This window comes from Telopea speciosissima, chromosome 1, assembly GCF_018873765.1.
Source record: "Telopea speciosissima isolate NSW1024214 ecotype Mountain lineage chromosome 1, Tspe_v1, whole genome shotgun sequence".
Classification (NCBI taxonomy): Eukaryota; Viridiplantae; Streptophyta; class Magnoliopsida; order Proteales; family Proteaceae; genus Telopea; species Telopea speciosissima.
Window position 1 is genome coordinate 5,601,003 of NC_057916.1, and position 21,340 is coordinate 5,622,342.

Here is a 21,340-nt window from a genome sequence, read left to right on the forward strand (position 1 = left end):
ATCCCAGTACCTGCTGTAAGGACACCTGGTGTATGTAAGTAGTAGCAATGGTGGTTTTTAATTACCTTGAGAAACTTACAAGGACAATGGTGTCTGTACTGTGCTATCAATATGGTATCGGCACGGTATTGGTAACGGTGACTAGCAAAATCGATATATATTGCCCAATATGGGCGATATGATATCGAAACCTCAAACCATGATGCCGTGAATGCTTTGAGAAGGGGAGAGAGTTGCAGGTTCAGGATCTCTAGGAAGCTTTGCTAGACCATCTGCAATGACCTCTGAAAATACCATGTTTCTGTAAAGGTATTTATGTCATATCCCTTCATATGTTCTAATATAATCCTACTTGTATTAATGCCCAGGCTGTGAGGGGCAATCTAGTAATTAGTCCATATGACCTAAACCCTAGTTTCCTTATATATACTAGCTGGAGGCAGCAGTCTGGGTATTCCAAACTAGATACTCAGGGTGTAATGCTTTAAGCAACCTTGTGCTTAAACCCTAATCCTAACAGTTTCTAATCTAATGATTTTTTCTACCAAATATATATAATGACTTTATTACCCTCCAAGGATGATTAAAGTTGTAATTCTTAGTTTTTGCTAATGATTACATGTTAAATAAAATGGGAAAAAATCCTGTCCAATTCCAAAAAAAGTGTAGTGCGGGGTTAAGAGTTTGAAGCCTGGAAAATATTAAATCCAACTGTGTCTAGCTTGAGAAGAAAGAAAAAAAAATTGGGTCAATGAAGTTCGGCACTGTTGAGTTTAACATCTTCTACGTGTCAAGCTTTAAGCACTAAATTGCACTTTTAGGGAATTGGAGAGGAGTGTGATCTACTCCAGCACTCTCATGAGTCTATCTTTCTGCTCTCTATATTAAAAGAAACCTCTGCCATCTGATTTTGAGGAGTGAAGATGCAATTCAAATCGTCTATGGCGCAACTATCCATAGCGGCTTGTGTGGAGTAGGCTGGGCCACACGTGCAATGACCACCTTACCCCCGTTTGGACAAGACGTTTGAGCAGGGATAAGGCAATTTTATGCGTGTGGCTCAGTCTATGCTGCTCAGGCTGCTACAGAAAGTGTGACGTAGAGGATCTGGATCCGTGATAGACACATATTACTGGATTATATATTGGAGTGCTGACGTAGGTGACCCGACATTATATTGAATGTGGGTATATGATTCCACATATTTTAGATTTTCTTTTATTTTTTAATTATTTTTCCTGATCGAGACGGATCGGCTCGATTCCCACGATTCTGATTACTAAAACCCTAAAACCCTGTGTTGTTCTTGTGTCCATCACTCCATCCACGTCTCGACGTATTATCTTTCGGCATTGAGAGGCCGCATTTAAAAGGAAGAGGAGTAAGGGCAGTGTGGGGTGGGGACGCTGCGAAGACGATATAAAGGTTCGCGCTTCTCTCTCTTTCTTGTCGTGTATATATGCTTTAGTTTTCCTTGATTCTAGTTTTCCTTTATCCTTTGCTTCTGCAACTTTTATTGTTCATAAGTTTTGTTTGAGAGTAAAACTTGACCTCCATTCAATCTTTTAGTTAACACAGGGCTGGATTAAGCTGACGAATGCAGCTAAGGTTTCTAGTTAACTTTTTTTCTATTTTTTTCTTTTCTTGGTATAGAGATATAGAATATATGATCAATAACGAAATGGAGAAAGGAAGAAGACTCTCTGAGGAATGCAGTAGTGGTTCATCGGCATCAGCAGCTATAGTTCTTGATTTGTCTGACCTTGAATTAAAGAAAGAAAGGGAGGAGAATAAAACAGAGTTTGAAAGGAAGGAAACTGATAAGTGGTCTTGGGAACTTCCAAAAGAGATGATAGGGATGATTTTGGAACGACTAGCGTTTGCTGTTAATATGCGATTCGCAGCAGTTTGTGTGCCATGGAAAAGGGTTACTATGGAAAGAAACCAAATGCGCAAATATCCCTGGGTGATGTTCTCCTACACTCGCCAAACTAAAATTCTTAGTTTTTTCAGTTTCTCAGAGAGTAGGGTTTATCATGTCAACATACCTTGGATCGAAGCGAGACAATGTCTTGGTTCTTGCCAGCGTTGGGTTTTGGCTTCTAACCCCAATCCGAAGCATTGTTTTCTCTTCAATCCGTTCTCAAGAGAAGCCCCAATCGTTGAGCTTCCTTATTTGAAGATTTGGACTGGAAAACCTATTTATTGTTGGCACAGTCAGAATTTCTTTCGCAAGGTGATTTTGTCTTCCTGTCCTACTGATCCTGGCTGCCTTGTTTTAGCCATTATGGATTCATGTGGGTTAGCATACTGTAAACTTGGAGATAACAAATGGGTGTTATTGAAGGATATTGAAGAGGAGGACTTTGGAGAGGATGTTGTGTTTTACAATGGGCAAGTTTATGCGCTTTCAGAGACTGGTCATCAGCTTATGATATTGGAAATGGAAGATCCAGTTCTTTCAGGCGATGGAGATTTTGATTTATATGGAAGTCAAGATGAAGTTTCTGCTCTATATCCAAGAAAAGAAGTCATCAATGTATGTCCATTTATGGAAATAGTTGATCAGGAACCTCTTTTTGAGGATGCCTCTTTTTATCACAATTACCTTGTGCAATCCCAAGGGAATTTATTGCTGGTTTCTAGGATCTATAGCCATGCCACAGGGAGACTTGGTGATTCTTACTTTTTTACACGCTGTGGATGTGGTAGAAAGGTATTTCCTGGAAGACGTCTTCAAACTATCAGATTTCTTGTATACAAGCTGGTGGAGTATAATCCAGAATCGAGTGGTGATTCTAATTATAGATACAATTGGGTCAAACAAACAAGATTGGGTGATGATCAAGTTCTGTTCTTGGGGAGAAGTTTCTGCCAATCTCTCTCCACTGTTGATTGCTCGGGTTTGAAAGGAAACACCATTTATTTCACAGATGATGGTAAGCTAGTGCTCAATCCACCTCAGCAAAGGGACATGGGAATCTACCATCTTGATGATGGACAAATTGAGCCCTTACTTCCATTTGATTCCTCTCAGTTCAATGTTTTGCCTTTCTGGATCATACCCTCGATATGAAAGGTAATTTTCTATTCCTTCTTTAATATTTATGCTTTTTACTTTTCCTCTTCCACTTTATTCTAACCAAGGTTTAATATTTCGCGATATCTCGGTATCTCGGGCCTACCGAGATATCCGAGATACCCGAAATATCGCGAAATATGACCGAAATATTGCATTTTTTCTGCAATATTTCGGGGGTCCATCTTGGGGGGTATTTGGCCATATCTAGGCCTGAAACTTCATGGACAGCCTTATTTAAGCTTAATAAACACATTTAAACCATAAAATTGTAAAAATGTGAATTCAAATTGGTGTTTTGGGCTTGCACCCTTGATTGACATACGGTCGCCGACCCTAATGTATAAATAGTTAAATACACATAGATTAGGCAGTTAATATTTAATAATAGTATTTAACTTCATCACATATCAAGTTAAAGCCAATACACATTGATGAGTACCATAATTCTCATAAACTCCATAATATTCAATAACTCGCTTAAAGCCTTAAAGGCAATACACTAAGTGTCAAAGTTAGTAAGTCACAAGACTCGCAACTCGCAAGTCACAACTCACAAGTTCATAGATCAATGAAATCACAACTTAAGTTACAAATTACAAGTGCTAAACTGCTAATAGTAGTTGCTGTGCCTCCCTGGATCAATCCCACTCATGCCTCGCGGAGTCGACGTCCATTGCTTCTCTGTTTGAAGGACATATGTGGACCACGGTATAGAATCGGAGAAGAAACGAGTGTAGTCATCCACAAGTGTCACGTAAATGGAATCATCAACATATTGTAGGTAACCTATCCTAGGATATAAACTAGGGTTACCAATCGATCCATCCGTGAAGAAGATGATCCATTGTGATATGATGTTGGCGCCGCGCAAGAGGCGATGGCATTGGCCGCATGTATGGTGGTGAGGTTGGTAGCTAGGTCCGCTAGGGTATGCAAAGATGTTATCTACAAAAGATGATCCAGTATGTCCTTGGGATTGGGACTGGTAGTCATAGTTCCCTACCCCACTAAACTGCCCATATGATGATGATCCATATCCATATCCACCGTAAGGTTGTAATGCACCATAATCCGATGCCCATGGAGTGGTATGTGCGTCAAAAGATGGGGCACGCCAATGTCCAGTCGGTCCTCCCTCCCTATCACCCATACTCAAACCACCAACAGAGCTAGATAGGTTATCAATGTCCATGTGATCAGGTTGCAACTGTGTTTGTCGACCCCTACGATTCCTGTTGTATGTATGTAGGGGGCCTCTCGAGGGTGGGGGTGCGGGGGCACGTGCTCCGTGGTCCGTATCTTGTGTGACATGATCAAACTGTGTCTCTCCAGTGAATCGGAGTGGTTCTACAGGTGCCGTATCCTGGGCCTCCTGGCCTACCACATAACGCTCTCGCATGCCGTCAAATTCTTCACCAGCATCACCACCACCAACATCACCACCACTAGCATTACCACCACCAGCATCACCATCACCACCACCATCATCACCATCATCACCATCATCATCACCATCATCATCATCATCATTTGAGGACTTAGACCAGTCTTCATCATCAGCAACATTGCCACCAGTGGGCTGGAATGGTATGGGTGAGGCTTCCCTTGCATGTATCTGACCCTCGTCAGCCATATACTCGTCCACATCAGCACCAATCTCAGAAGCTATCATGGGGTCGGGCCTACTTCCCTCCTCATCCAACACTGGCTCACCTCTATCCCTCACCCAATCCACAATAGGGTCCTCATCGTCTGAGTCAACTTGAAAGATGTCAGCTAGATCAATGGTGCCCCTCTGTCCCTCATGTCTCATGCATATGTGTTGCAGTTTCAGAAATACATATGGAAAAAAACCAGAAAAAAAAAAAAAAAAATACATATGGAAAAAAAATTTCGACACCGTGAGGCTATAGATCGGCCTCCGGTGTCTAACATATATTAATATCATAACCATCCAACAAAATTTGTACATAGTCTTTTCAAAAAAATAGTTTTAGAGGAATAGAATTTACCTTAAATAGTGGAAAAATGCTTGGATGATGAGCTTAGATGACCCTCCGATGAGTTTACCGGCGAAAATCCGACAACAATGTGCTTGAACAATGGCTAGAGTGTTGGATGAGAGCTTGGAAGAGTGGAAGAATAGGCAAAAGACTGAAATTCCTTAGCAAATGCAGCTCTCGGTCGAAATATGGACCGAAATCTGCGAAATATTGTATTAAAGCCCCCCTTCACGTGACACTTTAAGCCAAAATACCATATTTCGTCGATATCGACGAAATATGGTATTTTTTCATTTCGACCTGATTTCGCATCTCGGTAAGCTCGAGATATACGAAATTAAGCGATATTTCGGCGAAATATCGCTAGATTTTGAACCATGATTCTAACTAGTGTTGCATGTGCCAGATTACTTTGTTAATGTAGTTAATGTGTTTTTATGCTCATTTGTGGTCTTACTATCCATTATTTTATTTTTTTGGGTGAATAAAAATTATATTACCAACGAGAAGAAAAGGAAAGAGGGAGGGGGAATATACAAAGGGGAGAGAGGGGGGGGGAAGAGAGCCAGCTAACGGGTTCTCAAAATATTGGTATCTAAACCCCATGAAACAACAATATGCCTGTTCCTTGTGGTCTTACTATCCATTATTTTCTTTGGCTGAGGATTAGGGCAATGTGTTGGCAACGGAATCAGGGTTGCTTTTGAATCTGGAAATTGATAAATCTACCAATTTTTTATGCAAATTGGCTGATAATGTGAACTTGATTCCTGGAATTGGTTTGAGCAAGGAATTTTAGGGATTCAATAAAGGTGAGATTTATTGGCACCCTCCCTTCATCTGTTGATGAGAAAATAATTCATGCTTTATGCATGTAAGAATCTGACATGGCATTGAAGAATTTACAATTATGGAATCTAAAAAAGTTATTTTCAAACTTTCAATTCATGATAAGCTTTCGGTAATATTCTGTGTCAATTCTTTTTAATAATTAGTAGTGTAAAACTTTTGAATAAGAACCAAACCTAGTACTATTACAACTTGCAACCACCCTTTCACTAGCTGTCTCATTCTAGGACAAGGTGATTGGATAGCTATTTATGCGTGGCTTCATTGGATGTTTTCGAGTTACTAAGGAGTCTTTTCAATTTTTTATGTTGGTAATATTTTGAATTATGGTGTGGGAAATCTAGGGAAACATGGTTGAAGGGAGGTGAAAAGTTCCGAATTTTCCGTCAAGTCAGTGTGAACTATAGAAAGAAAAACACTATTGAGTGGTTAACAAATAGTTGTTAATGAATGGTCAAGGGAAAGAGATGAAATTGTGGAATAAATCAATATGGCAGGATCTTATCAAGTAGCATGAGCTGAATTCAAGCTTTGAACTGGTAGAGATCCTATCAATTTCTGAGGATAAATCTCACCTTCTTTGAATTCCACCAAAAGATTGTATAACAAATCTTTTACTAGATTTGCCCACATAAGAGGCTAGGCTTTGATGGTTTACTACCCTAGCAAACAATACAAAACGATGCTAGGGGATGAAACAGGTGTTTGGTTTTTTTTAATTTTTCAATTAAATATTAGGGAACCTATTGAAACACTTAAATAGGAATGCAATTTTATTCTACATCTGTAACTATTAAATCTGCCTCTGATTTTTGTTCAATGAATACAAATATGCCTTGTAAGATATTTTTTACAGCACTTTCTAGTAGAACTGAATCCCTTTTTGGGAAAATTAAATTTCCCCCCATTGCGGGGTGCATTTTTATCTGATAGAATCATTCAGATACCAACTCTTCTATTCTTGTTTTAGAGAAGTTTAGTGAGAGAATCTATGGTTTAATAAAAACTGACAAGTGGATTCCATCGAATAACAGCTTAAATACTTTGAGTATGCACAAGTGATCTTGTTTAACTTATCCATAGTAATGAGAAGAGATTGGGTGCAATGCTGGCATTCTTAATCATACTTAATGTACAGATTGAGCAAATTGCAGAGAGGGAGTTGAAAAGTTGGATTCATGTTCTAGCTGATGTACTATATGATCATTTATTCATGTTTTTAGTAATGGAAAAAACATCTCCTTTTCCACTGTTACAAATGCTACTATGTTGTTCCAATAATCACAGGTCGTGAAGGTGGAATGCAGAAATGATACATAGGCAGCTGGAATGCAATGCCAAAGGCCTTCATCTAGTTTTTTTACAAAGTCACTGTGGTTCCTTGAGAAGGTTTTTACTCACTTAAGATGGCCGTAGGAGGTTTGTTTTGGGAACTGTAGACTCTGATGTAGGAAATCTTTTGATGTTTCATCCTTTTGGTAAACATGTATATAATAGTTCTCTAATGATCTACAATGTATCACTCAATGGTTGGATATGCCACCACTGGCTGTACGGACACCTGGTGTATATAAGTAAGTAGCAATGGTGGTTTTTAATTACCTTGAGACTCTTTGCTTCTACATTTGTTACAAGATTAAATCAGTGTTTGGTATGCATCTTGGAATGCATTCCAAGTGGATTTTGCATTCTTGGGCGATAAAAACAGGTGATGGTTTAAAAGGCTCACCACTTTTAAATGAGGGTGTCATATTCAGGCCTGCACCTGACTCAGACTGCCCAAAGTAAAACTGAAACAGAATAGATTGTTTATTAAAATTTCTGGTTTAATTTTTAGGATATGTAGTTTTTTTATTAATGGGTCGGTCTGGTCCAACCCTATTAACCCAATAGACCGATTGTTTAGGGCTGGGTGTTCAAATCTGCTTGAAAGTTTACCGTTTAATGCTTTTTAAGAATCACTAGTAAGGATTGATTAACCTATCATTATGCCTTTTTCAAAAAAGGGTTTAACCAACAAATTAAGGATTGATTAGCCAAAGAAGATTAAAGACCGATAATGGTCTGATTGATTGTTAAACGGTCTTGGCTACGTCGACTTTGGGCCTCAGACGCAACTGAAATGGTCTGCTTGACACCGCTGCTTTTAAAGATGACTCCATCATCAGTTCTAAATTTTGTTGGTTGTAACTTGGAAGCATTGACTTGGTACTGTATCTTTTCTACACCTTTATGTTGTTAGGCCTTCGGTATATTTAGGTATCATAATTGTATGGAGAAAAGTTCTCTGCGTGCGACGCAGGGGCCATGCCCATGCAACGCGGGGGTGAAATTGATTTATGCTTATTATCCTCATGTATCAAGGAAACGTTTGGTCTATCTATATGGCAAATTCCAACTCTTATAGACATGACATTGCCTTGGCCATTTAACAAATCCAGGTTCTTGATTCCTAGGGAAAATTTTCAAGAGGAGGGTTTAAGTCATCTACTTAGGAAGTCAAGTATTTGTTTTCCTTTTTAAGCATTTCCAAATAAGAGTTTAAATCATCTACTTTTGAACTCAAGTTTGAGTTCTCACTATTGAGATTGGTTCGACTCCCTTAGCTGTTTGGGTGACTTAATTTAACATTTTTAAAGGGCTCCTCGGCTATTGGAACCATTAAATAAGATTTTCAAATAATTTTATAAGAATGAAACTAATTCCTATGGCTTTAAGTTTGTCTCGATCTTCATGAACCTCATGCTTCTTTCAAGACTTGTATCTTCAACTCTGACTTGCTCATGATTTGGTGAAGCTTCATAGAGTAGATCAAGGGTTCAATCCTACTCTTGATAGATGATTGCTTGAATCCAAACTAGTCTAATTTGAGTATGGGGGAATAGTAAACATTTAAAGCACATTTAATAAACAAAGTAATTATTTCCAAAAAGACCATTACAACCATGTTTAGATAATCACCAAAACATATGAAAGAATACAATATGCCAACAGTAGCCTTATTTAAACAATTCCTTAGAATTCCAATGGTCAGATTTGCCACATCACTCCACATATGGAAAAACTAGATGTGCCCATTAAGGACATTTTTTTCTAAAAAATTATGTGGGACTCTATTTTGCTTTCAAATTTAGAACATGTACAAAGATTAATGTGTCTATATTATTCTCCTACTATTATCTATACTTATTTCTTATAAACTTATGGAGACAATTATCGCACAAGGATCATGTATATGTTCATGTTTGATGCTTCGGCACTTCGTCCACTAGGGGGCATAAATGATATTACACGCCCCAAGAATAGTTTGAGCTTTGGTTTGGAGTCTTGGGAGTATCTAGGGCCATTAACGATCCAAATAGGAAACCCATTTGCATGGACAGATGGATAGAATATATACATTCTCAGTAAAAGGAGTAAAACAACTTCCTGCATTTATTATAGAACACATCTATTTCATAACACTCTTCCCCTCCTTATGAAGATATTAACTACTATACAACAAGGCTACATATGGTACAAAAGGAAAATTAAGAACAAGGGTGGAAGATGACTTAAGATTGCCTACTCCAATTCTGCTTTCAGAAGCTTTGAAGCGAGGCTGCCAATCAGGCCAGAGGGTGAAAAGAGGGATGGAGAACAATATAAATAGGGGCTGCGCCATCATCACACTAGCCAGCCACATTAAATGGCATGGCATTGTAATTGTCCACTTCCCAGATTCTTGTCCTGTCATGTAGAGAACATTTATCCTTTAGCCTAGCAAAAGATAATACTCATTTCACAATATAAATTGATAAATAACTGGAAATAGGTATAACATGCCATTTTTTTCTAATAAAACTGGCAAAATATTCTGTAAGAAATTCTTTTTCTCTGAAGATATCAGATATGGACAAGATGCCAATTGAAAAGAATTTTTGGAATAATTAATCAAATAATTCGAGAGATACGAAATATAATTTAAAATCTACGCCTGCTGTGTGTCTAAGAGTTAGTCTTCTTACCCAGCTTTTGAAAGCTACGTCCAATTTATCAGTTGGTGAGACTGGGGATGTCTCTGCAAATAAGATGAACTGCTTCCTAGACCATTTTGTTCACCCACAAACTGGTCTGAGTAGCTAGAAGATGAGGGAGACCAAACTGGCACAATACCCCCATCTCTCTCTCTTCTACCACTACTCGAAGATTCTGCTGTAGACTCTTCTGCATTTTGCAACTGTAAAATGTTCAACTGTGGCAGATTATTATTGTTTCTAATTGTTTGCAAGCCTCCCTGGTTTGGTGCTTCTCTCTGAAGTTCTGGACTCACATTTATGCTTGTTGGTACTTCTGGTCTGTTATTATCAGTTGAACGTCTGAGATCGACAGAAGGTTCTTCCTCTTCAACCCTTTGCAGCGAAGAAGTAATGCTAGGCACCATCTGATCCTCATATGGCCGGACTGCAGGAGCTGGGTTGTTCCTGACTGGTTCATGCTCTACCTCCATTTGTATGTCTTCAGGGAAAGCAAATGGGGCTGATTCAGAGGAGTCCCCAAGCCCTTCCTCTGTTCCATTCTCAAATTCAGCTCTTGAAGCTGCTTCTTGCTGCCACATCTCTGAAAGAGCTTCCTGCAACCTGACTTTTGCTGCATCAATTCCTACGATGGGAAGAGTATAGTTTGATCCCAATTCAACCCCAGCAGCTTGGAGCACTGACTCTGGTGCATCCCATGGGTGGTGAATCCATTCAGTAGGTAGCCTAGCAAGTTCGGGCAGCCACCGCCGTACATATTCTCCATTTGGGTCAAATTTGTAACCTTCAATCTGTCATGACCAAAAATTAAAACAAAGATTAAGAAATATAATTTCAGAAACTAGCAAAATTAGGACACCTTAAATATGGGATATCTTCCAAAAAACAAACAGGCTAAGAATGCCACATTGGAGGAAGAGCTCATGATTGTTTTTTTTTTTTTTTGGGTGAATGAAGAGCTCATGATTCTAACAACGAGTTAATATCTTATTCTACTTGAAGAAACCAATCAAATTGCATTCCTTGGGAATTGTGAGGAATAACAAGTAATGGCCCAGAAAAGAGTTTTTCAATTTATTGTTTTATAAGCATCCAAGCTTTCTGTAGTCGACCATATTGTGAGTTAATTCATGTGTACAGTGTGGCTATTGAGGATAATTTCCTTTCTTCGTGTAAGGGTACTTTCCTCTAGCAACATAATAGCAAAAGCATGTAGCTGGATGCATCATGCATGCCAATGATACTACACACAGAAGGGAAATATACAGATGGCTATCATCAACATTCTGTTCAGGAGCATCAATGATGAATGTTTCAGTCAACAATCTACCAATAGAAAGGAGCAGAGCCCAATAAAAAAAAATACAGGATCAAGGATAACGGACATGCAGAGAACTAAAAATCTGATAGCTAGGCAAAATTACAATAGGGAACAGATAAAAGGAGAAACTTTAACACAGACGGTTTGAGCAGTAACCCAATCACGTGGGAGACCGATAATTGAAGAGTTGGGTTCAATCAGTAGGTGAGTCATGTCTACAGCAAACAAGTTAGATCCACTGGGCAGAATGGCACCTAAGTCCCAGATCGAGCACATATTTTACCAATAAAAATCATTTTACATGAAAAAAGAAAAGATATTCAGGTGTCAGTCTCCAACAAGGCCTCATATCTAGCTACAGTTCTCTCTCTCTTTCTTTCTTTTGGGGGGGGGGGGAGGATTTTGTTTATGATATTCATTTCTCATTCTATTTCTTTTATTCAGGTGACATATACTTGTCACAAAGATGAGTAGCTGTTAAAGAAACTGGGGTAGCCCACTAAATACCACTGAGGAGGGGGGTCCCAAAACCTTAAGGCATTAGGTAGAGATGGTCCAAGGGTATTCTAAGATGCATCCAAGGTCCCCTCAAGTGTAAATTTGGCATACACGTGGATATAGATTTTATGGAGGATAACAAACCGACCTGGCTCTGATACCATGTTAAATAAAGTAAGATAACCCATGCAATACCACTTGGGGGTCCAACCTAAAACCTTAAGGTATTAAGTGGAGATGGCCGAAGAGTATATTAAGACACATCCAAGGTCCCAGTTAACTGATGTGGTACTCTATAACTCCCAACATCTCAACAGTAACAGAAAACATACATTTTATGGAGTTCACAAGTTACAGATATGTGTGTATGCTCTTGCACCCATATTTGAGAATCAGTGATACCTGTGGATTATCTATGCGGTCAAGTTCACGACCATCAGGGAGAGTCCCAGATATATATTGCCAACCCAGAGCATCACTTTCCAAATCTGCATCCAATAGGGTATCCCAGAAATACTTCATTCCCCATCTCCATGGCAGCTGCAGAACCTTCACAAAGAAACTGGACACCACAACTCGTATCCGGTCATGTAGCCAACCAGTGGCCCAGAGCTCTCTCATCCCAGCATCAACCAAAGGATAACCAGTTCGACCTTGCCTCCATGCCTTGAAATAACCCTCATTAACAATCCAGGGAAAGAACTTTAGGTGCCCAAGGAGAGGTCTTTCATGACTGTAAGGGTGGTTAAAGCTCATATATCTTGAATACTCTCTAAGACCAATGGACTTGAGGAACAAGTTCACACTTTCTTCACCTTCTGTGTTTCCCTCGTTTGCCCACAGAACCTGCTTGATTCGGACTAGATGGAAGACTTTGCGCACACTTACCTCCCCAAAATGCAAATGGGGTGACAGAAGTGAGGTTGTAGCGCTATCGGCCTTTTTACGGTTCACAGAGTACTCAATCAAAGGTCCATTAATGAAGGCTGTTAGAGCCTTACCAGCACTACTCCAGCCTGGTGACCATGCACGTGCAAGAAGTGCATTGCTTCCCTTCTCTGATTCATCTTCAAATATCAATGAATCAGAAGGACACCTTAATACATCACCTGAAAGAGCAGAAACAACTATTGAATGTAAACTGCATCCATAAAACAGTGGTTGCTAGAAGAAATTGTGGCAAAAATAAAATAACTTAGAAAAATTACATCGCAACAGTAATCTTGGCCTTGATTGTGTACAACTTGATAAAACATAGGAAGTACATTAAACACTGTTAATTGTGAAAGCCATTCTGTACCAAATAAATCTTAATAGGAAAAACCATTTATAATCCATGGAGTTTAAGGTCTTTTTATTCCACTGAGAAGACCAAAAGGTAGATTAAGTGGATGTTAGTTCTAGTTAGAGAAAAATCTTAATGAAAAAAAACACACCAAATTATGATATTGGAAACACCAGACATAGCCCTTGCTAAATGGGAAGAGGAAGCAAGCAGGAATTAAGTGTCATCAACAAGGTCTATGCAAATTAGCACATAATTTACTGCACATTTGACTTCAAGACAGGTAGCAACACCAGTTCATTTTTTTTTTGGGTCAGAAAGAACATGGTGGTACTTTTTGGAGAAGTGTAAAGGCTTCTGCAGAGAGAGCTTCTTGTTAATTAATCTGACTGATCATGGATTTTGAACCTCAATTCTCAAAGGGTCTTTGGAAGAGTAATCTTGTATCTGTACGATCTTTCATTCTTTGGGACCAGAAGTCCATATTGCCTGCCCTTTGCTCTTTTTTTTTTTACCGTGGGTCTAAGAAGACCATACAACCATTGAGTAACCACCATGTAATTCCTCTTGAAATTTCTGTTTTTTCTTGTTGGTAGCAAAAAGCAATGTATTTTGCCTACTTCAGAGCTAATGTTAATACAGGTTCACGAAAGCTATAAATGCTGGTTTGAAAGTTCTTACAATGAGTAAGCTAAACATTAATTTCAAGAAGAAGCAGAAGATTCTCATCAAAAGAGAACATATCTAATTCGATTATCACTGTATGCAAGAATATGGATGAAAATGACAGAATGCATGATGGATTAGCCTCATTAGACCTTATCTAGATGATAGGTAGGAGCATAAACTGAAACATTCTAGAGCTATAAAAACAGTTATTAAATTATTAAAAGGGCGTACTCGGTGCATGAGGCACCTGACCACTAGCTATAAACATAGTTATTAAATTGTTAGCACCACATAAAAACATTCCTCCTAGGATAGCTATTGATACAAATAACAGAAATTCTTTTATAGCCATTTCTGTACATTCAGTGCACTCCACGGACAGAAGAATACATAGAGTTGAACATAGAAAATAAGAAACTGAAAGATTTGGTTGAAATTGTTTGCTTGAAAATTTCCCGAAAAGATAATCATAGGTTCTCTCCATTAGAGCAATAAGGCCATTATGCTCATTACTTTATGCATTGGTGGTATCAAAGCAGAGATAAAGTTTACAACCAAGAATCCTCTCAGCGCAGGTTTTATACATATTATTACAATACACTGTTATGTTCTCCATGATTATAAGTAATCTTTGATATTTCCTGCTGATTGTTCATTTTAGAATTTGATCCATCTCACCCATTGCCTAATATATGAAACTATTTGGCACAGGTTAATGATTTTCACTTCCCAGAATACAGGTAGTATATATCTAAAATTAATTATATTGCCACTGCATAAACCTAACCTAGGGATTCTTAAGGAGCTAAAAAGGACGTACCCAGTGCACGAGGCTCCCGCCACTGCGGGGTCTGGGGAGGGTCATATGTACGCAGCCTTACCCCTGCTTTCACAGAGAGGCTGTTTCCAGACTCGAACCCGTGACCACTTGGTCACAATGGAGCAATTCTTAAGGAGCTACAAAACTAAATCTTCCCACCAACCCACACCCCCAACCAAAAAAAAAAAAAAAAGAGTATATAAAACAAAAGGAATACAAAGAAAGAAAGACTTGGCAAAAGTTAGACCTGAGGTTATCCTCTTTGGTGGAAGTAGTGGAGCTGCTGGATCATAAGGCATGCTGAGGCACCTGTTCCAGAAGGCTGAGAAGGTTGTGAAGGGGCGACCATGTGCATCATTAATTTCCCATGGTTCATAGAGCAAATCAGCATTAAAAGAATGCACAACTATGCCTTGAGCAGTAAGAAGCTCCTTTGCCCTGTGATCCCTCACAAGTGATATGGGATCTGCATAAGTTATTCAGAAATCAGAACAGCCAAACAAATAATATGCTAAGTTAATTCACTCATTCCCTCAAGTATCAGTTTTTTTTTCCTTCATTTTTTTTGGGAACTACATGATTGAACATCAACCTTTGCAGTGAGACTTTAGGCATCTACATAATATGTAGTGACAGGGGGGTGGGGAAGCAATTGTAGTCAAAACAAGAACAGAGGAAATAGGAAATCTTGAAATTGAAAACTTAGAAGATCAAATTCCAGATATCCAATTTCATAACTTGAAACAGTCGTTGAGAACTTCTTTACTTTTGGAAACCAGTCAGTGAACTCTCTATAGAGTCTTTAAAATAATATGGGACCTCATCAGATAACTATTTTTAGTAAGCAAAATAACACTTTCTAACTACTGTTCACATGGATTGGGGAAAAGAAAATCTACAAACATCTAAGAAACACAAATCTCAGCATCAAATCTTAACAGAAAATCGAAAATAAACCATAAACCAAAAGGAATGAAATATGTAAAGACCCCAAAGATAAATAAACAGAAAAGAAGGAAGCAACTGACCATACAAGTGGTTGAAGAAGAGATGAGTGGCACCGGTAGATTTGACAACCTCGACAAGAGATAAGACACTATCATTTGACCTTTTGGTGATGAGAGAAGTACCCAGACTCCTCAGAGAGGCGTCAAGGTGAACCAAGCTCTGCTTCAGCCACCATCTTGAGACCCGGCCAGGGTAGTAAGGCCCCTCTTCTTCCGGTGCCCATATGAAGATTGCTATCACAGCTCCTGCCCTCACACCAGCAGCAAGTGCAGGGTTGTCTTCAATCCTTAGATCCCTCCTGAACCAAACTATGCTGCAACCACCACCACCTCCACCTCCTGACATCCCTCCAACAACCCAACCCAAGCCTAAACACAACACTATCTCTATATGAAATACAGATTCTCTCTCCCCAAAAAAAAATTTTTAATGAAAAATGAAGACAAATTACATCACATCATTGAAATCATATACTTAGAGAAAGGCTAAGTGGGTATCCTTGAAGATTGGTATTTCTCTTACGGCCTTATCCTCTACTTTTATTCTTCTCTCTCCATGTTCTCTTCCCCATTTCAACTATCCAGTGAGTCCATGGCAATTAGGATAATTTTCCCTTTCTAACCCAAAACTTACATTTACCCTTTAATTTTTCAATATTTTTCTCTAAAATTCTCATCGACTCTCATGAAAATAGGCGGGTATAACTGTATAAGCAAGCGAAAAGTCCCTTTCTCGTTGTCTTGAAAGAGATGAAATGTAATGGTCAATTGGGCAAGAAGGAGAGCCATACAAAGTTATTGGGCAACTTGCAGCCACAACTTTCATTTGGTGTTTTTCTTTTCTTATCCTACTGGACAGCTACTACTCCAATTCCATGTCAGACGGAAGGAGAGAGAGAGAGAGAGAGAAGACAATCAATGATAATTCTAGGTGTTGTATGAGTCTTAAGTGATGCCAATCTGGTTCCCAAGTTCAAGAAAAGACACCCTTGTTGGGCAACTTGAATTGAGGTTGAAAATAGGTTTATCTTTGTGTCACTACTTGTTGTGACACGCAGTTCCACCACTGTATATCATTTATCCTTGTTTAAATGTAAGAGTATATTGGTAATTATACTCTCTCTGAAAACTACTGTTTTCTCCCTGGTACTACAATCTCTTGACAACTCTTCAAAAATCTTCCTATATATTATTAGAAAAAGTTGAAGAGGTGTTTATTACGGGTTATTAAGTTCACATCAGTTCAGCGTTTGTAAGGGAAGTTAAAGTAAAGATGTACTTGGATCAAATACAGATTGGATGTGATCAGATCTAGATATTCTTTGACCTGATATTATCTACAAACGGATGTGAATCAAATTTAAACTTTTGACTATCCATATACATCCCTAATTTGTGTAATCTAGACCTTCTCTCTCTCCCCTCTCCCCTCTCCCCTCTCATGGATATGATTTGTTCTTAATCCATGTCTTCTACTTGTCTTAGCTGTTTTCTACGTTCTCTAGAACTTGTCAAATCTTCCAGAACCCTTAAAATCATTAGTTATTAATTTTTTTAATATTTTTTGATATTTGTTTGAATCGAATAGATTTTTTTTCCAGATGTGGATACCCTTTGACTAGATACGGATACCTCTAAACAAATGCATATCGAACTTAGATTTTTGACTATCCCCGTTTATATTACTAATTAAAGTGAAGGAAAATGAAATTTTCAAACCTAAAATGAAACAGTTGTAATCATCACCCCACATGATTAATTAATTATATTATTAATTTTAAATCATTCTATATTTAGTTATAAAAATTCAATTTTACTTTCCATCTATAAAATAAAAATTACATTTCAAAAAACAACATTACTAAATATGATAATAACTTTAATTAATTTATAAAGTCATGCTGGATAATGATTAACAAAGTTTTCTTCTCGGTTATGTTTGGTTGCAAGAGAAATTAAAGGGAAGGTACGTGAAAAATATTTAACCTAAAAAAATGAAAATTTTGTATTCTTTAGTAAATATGATTGTATAAATTACTTCAAATTTTTTATTTATTTATTTATGTAATCCATCTTTATTTTACTTTTCTAATCCAAGGTAAAGATGCACGGAAATTTGAATGCAAAGTAAAATGGTATTTAAGAGCCAAAATATAACATGATTTGAAGTTATACCATGTTTGATAATGATTACAAAAATTTCATTTATTTAAAATTTGAAAAAAAATTCACTTTCCATCTTTTTAATTTTCACTTAAAAAACAATTTAAATACAGTACAAGTAAGACAGTACAAGTGACAGTCTTGTTGACATCTCTAAGATATATGGTATGACGTACACGTGCAATTTTGCAAGACTACCATTGATGATTGAATGAAAACAACTAAATAATTGAATGCTCTTGCCACAGTTCCGGTACTAGATGCAGCAAACAGCCACTGGATACAACTAATTAACTCAATAAAGCTTTTTTTAGTCTTTTGGTGAAAGTTCATATTTTGAATCTCAATCATTATTGGGTAAGTTTACCTAGGGTTGTAAACGGATCGGATTAGACTCGGATAGTGTTATATCCGCATCCGCATCCGATTAGGTATCGGACGGATTTGGATAATGCTAAACGGATACGGATTGGATATTTTATCCGTTTACATGTAAATATAGTTTTTCGGATAGCTATAATCTATTCGTATTCGCATCCGTTTAGCTTTCGAACGGATACAGATAGTGCTAAACGGATACGAACATGAATACGGAAACGAATTTCAACTATTCATTTACACCCCTAAGTTTACCAAAACAAAATCATTATTGGGTAAGAGTTTTTGTGGTGGCTAACCCACCAACAAAATGGTGGTTGATATACCTATTCTGTCATGTGACCCCAATACACACACACACACTCTCTCTCCATCTACAGTCTTGGCTCTAAATAGTTTGGATTTCTCTTTAAGATGGACCCTGCATGCCTATAGGGTACCCTACACGGCATGCATCTTGACAATAGAACGTGCATGTTATAGCACTTTAATTTGTTGATTGTAATTGTAAAGAGGAAATTAGTTGAATTTCTCTTGATGTGTACCTACAGATGAGTATTTATTTTCTACGATGTGGTAGGATTGATGTTACTGAAATTTGTGGATATTTATAGAACTTCAAGTCTTCTGCTCATATATCAAGTTTCAGCATAAAATGGTTTAACTACATCACAAACTAAAAATTATATATATTTTTGATGTACCCGAATACTTGGACGATCGAGAGATGCATTGATGTACATGAGATGGTGAATGATTGACTTTGAGGCTATACTTTTCACTGTGACAAATGTATCTTCAATGGAAATTTAAGGATACATTTCCCTTGCTTCTCCATGGGGGATTTATATTACAAGACTTTAGGAGAACCCAACCCAAAAGCTAGCTTGAGAGGAGGGAGAGCTCAAAGTCTTACAAGTACACACGCTTAGATGACGATGTCTTCGTCAATCCACCTAAGCAGAAAGGCGGCTCTACTTTGACTTTCTTGTCAAGTAGCCCTTTTACTCCCCACTAGGTCGCCCTCCTGAGTAGTCAACCTTAGAAGATGGGGTCAATGAAAGCACCAATATTACCAGACTTCAAGAGGGCCTGGCCCAAAAGATAGCTTGAGAGGAGGGAGAACCCAAAGTCTTATAAGCACACATCAAGTCACCAAGGCAACCGATGTGAGACTCAAGAGTGTAACAATTTACTTTTATGGTTTTGTATCTATCGTAAAGTAACCTAAAACTACATGGGTAGCAACCATGCATGCTTAATTTCTTATTAACTCTCAATTTAGAATTTAAATAACAAGTTCAAATCTAGATTACATTTATTTACACAAGAAGCCACTCAATGGTTTGTTTAACCTATGAAAAATATTTTATAAATGAAAAATCCACCCCATTAGAAGTTGAAGAAGCCAAGCAAACTAACAAACTTGTAAGTCATATCTAGCCCTACTCATATGTGTGAAGGTTTGCATTAAAGTAAGTTGTGGTATGCAAAAATAGTAGGGCCAAATTGATACTTAATTTGGGGTGGGGTGGGGTGGGGTGGGGTGGGGTGGGGGGGGGGGGGGGGAAGTGTACAGTGCAGCAGTGCTAGGTGGACATTTTGATACCTGGCAGCTCGGACATCCAACGATCCGAGCTCAACAGAATTCAATGAGGTTGGACCGTTGGATGTTCGAACTGCCAGGTGTCAACATCTCCACCTAGCACCGCCGCACTGCACACTTTTAGGGAATTGAAGAGGATTATTTTCCTAATTAAGGAGAGATATGTGGCCACGAAAGGTATTTTTAGGTGCGTTTTCCTTAAATAACACATAGAACCTCATGATTTTGAGCTAAGGTTTGTGGATCACCAATTTTATTGGGATTTTTTGCTCAAGACTTTCTTGGGCCACAAGTCAATTGATTTGCAATGACCTTGGCTTTCCATGGATTCTCTTGTTGACATTTACGATAGTAATCAATCCATATTTGAGATTACTAACAAATTGGATTTTGATATGAATGTTCGATGAGACTCACTATTTTTGTTATTTTGGACAATTTAGTGTTAACATCAGCAGCTACGTAATCAAAAGATCTAAATGCCATACTTGCAAATGAAGGTCAAGGGTCCATAAAGCTACCAGCAAGGGCCGGTATCATACCTGACTGCTAGTGGTGCAACTTGAGGCTAGGTTTTGGGAAGTTGATGATAAAGTTTCGAGTGGTTCATCTCGCGGCCTGATCAGGGTCTTAATTCATGGTATTGGATCCAGTATTAGTCATGATCGATATTGATACAATACTGATATGTATTGGCCAGAGTCAACCAAATATTCAAAAACGATCATCTTTTTAGCTTATAGATAACAGCCAATCCGAAACTAATACTTGACACCCTGGACCTGATCGGATGAAATTTCAATTGCACCCCCATATGCTTGGGTGATGATTTGATGGACCACCGAGTTCTTAAGGTACTCTGCTCTTTCACCTTAGGGTGCGCTATCCCTCTCAAAATTCATGAGAAAAAGTGGATTGTTGGATAAGTTGAGAATCCAATATTCTCACTTGTGACACATAAAGAAGTCCATGTATGTAGAGCTTTATTCTTCGGGTCCTCATTCGTTGAACAATTTGTTATTTTAAATGATTTTTAAAATATTTTTTTATAGTAAATTTTAAAAAACATGTTATTGTAAATTTTAATACATGATTAGATTATGATATGAAAAATATATTATTTACTAAATTAAGTATCATCGGAACCAATTATGTCGACATCCATGCAACAGGCATGAATAACCAAGTAATAATTTAATGTAGGTTGCATGTATGATTTGTGTTCTCCAGCCACATATGTCCAAGGTAGCGGGCAACATATGAGGACTGCTTAATAGACGACAGGGAGAGCGCTCCGAAGGGCGCTCTTAATTGAGGCCCCCGCTTTGCTTGAAAGGGTAATCGATCCGTTTGTCCGCCGCGGCGCCCCAGCAGTACAACATGAGAGAGAGACCTTTCCTTGCTTGAAGGGGTGTCCGACCTGCTTGTCTGCCGTGCCCCAACACAATGTGGGGAGAGAGATCAATTCGTATATGACACAATTTGATGGGATTTTTTTTGTCCCCATCTGAGTGGAAAATCAATGGAGAATTTCAAGGTATCAAATAAATACAAGCTATTGGGTAAATTACACGTCAATTTCTGGTTTTCAAACGAAACTCAGATCATCTCTTGGTTTTTGAAAAAACTCAAATCCTATCTGA

The 21,340-nt window shown here is 38.2% G+C and overlaps 2 protein-coding genes across 4 annotated transcripts; one reads left to right on the forward strand and one right to left on the reverse strand.

Moving 5' to 3' along the window:
- The first annotated feature begins 1,681 nt into the window (after positions 1–1,681).
- On the forward strand, positions 1,682–2,778 carry LOC122647995 (F-box protein At3g56470-like). The gene is made up of 2 exons (XM_043841278.1): positions 1,682–2,539; positions 2,713–2,778. Exons 1-2 carry the CDS (start codon positions 1,682–1,684, stop codon positions 2,776–2,778), a joined length of 924 nt encoding a protein of 307 aa, XP_043697213.1.
- Positions 2,779–9,344: 6,566 nt separating this feature from the next.
- LOC122660691 (cryptochrome-1-like) lies at positions 9,345–16,100 on the reverse strand. 3 transcript variants are annotated; one of them, XM_043855990.1, is made up of 5 exons: positions 15,572–16,100; positions 14,791–15,009; positions 12,172–12,878; positions 9,942–10,741; positions 9,345–9,663 (listed from the first exon to the last, which is right to left on the reverse strand). In XM_043855990.1, the coding sequence occupies exons 1-4, from the start codon at positions 15,894–15,896 to the stop codon at positions 9,956–9,958; spliced, it is 2,037 nt and encodes a 678-aa protein (XP_043711925.1). In that variant the 5' UTR covers positions 15,897–16,100; the 3' UTR covers positions 9,345–9,663; positions 9,942–9,955. The 3 variants fall into 3 exon arrangements, with proteins under 3 accessions (XP_043711925.1, XP_043711926.1, XP_043711924.1); XM_043855991.1 differs by having other exon boundaries at positions 9,345–9,668; XM_043855989.1 differs by having other exon boundaries at positions 9,345–9,693.
- Positions 16,101–21,340: the final 5,240 nt, after the last annotated feature.

What these genes read in the sequence shown, in the direction of transcription:
- LOC122647995 (XM_043841278.1), top strand. Translation starts at nt 1,682, where the DNA reads ATGGAGAAAGGAAGAAGACTCTCTGAGGAATGCAGTAGTGGTTCATCG. An exon ending in CAAGAAAAGAAGTCATCAAT is followed by an intron (nt 2,540 to 2,712) that starts GTATGTCCATTT and finishes TGGATGTGGTAG; the next exon opens with AAAGGTATTTCCTGGAAGAC.
- LOC122660691 (XM_043855990.1), bottom strand. Translation starts at nt 15,896, where the DNA reads ATGTCAGGAGGTGGAGGTGGTGGTGGTTGCAGCATAGTTTGGTTCAGG. An exon ending in ACCAAAGAGGATAACCTCAG is followed by an intron (nt 12,879 to 14,790) that starts GTCTAACTTTTG and finishes CTGCTCTTTCAG; the next exon opens with GTGATGTATTAAGGTGTCCT. An exon ending in ACCGCATAGATAATCCACAG is followed by an intron (nt 10,742 to 12,171) that starts GTATCACTGATT and finishes TGGTCATGACAG; the next exon opens with ATTGAAGGTTACAAATTTGA.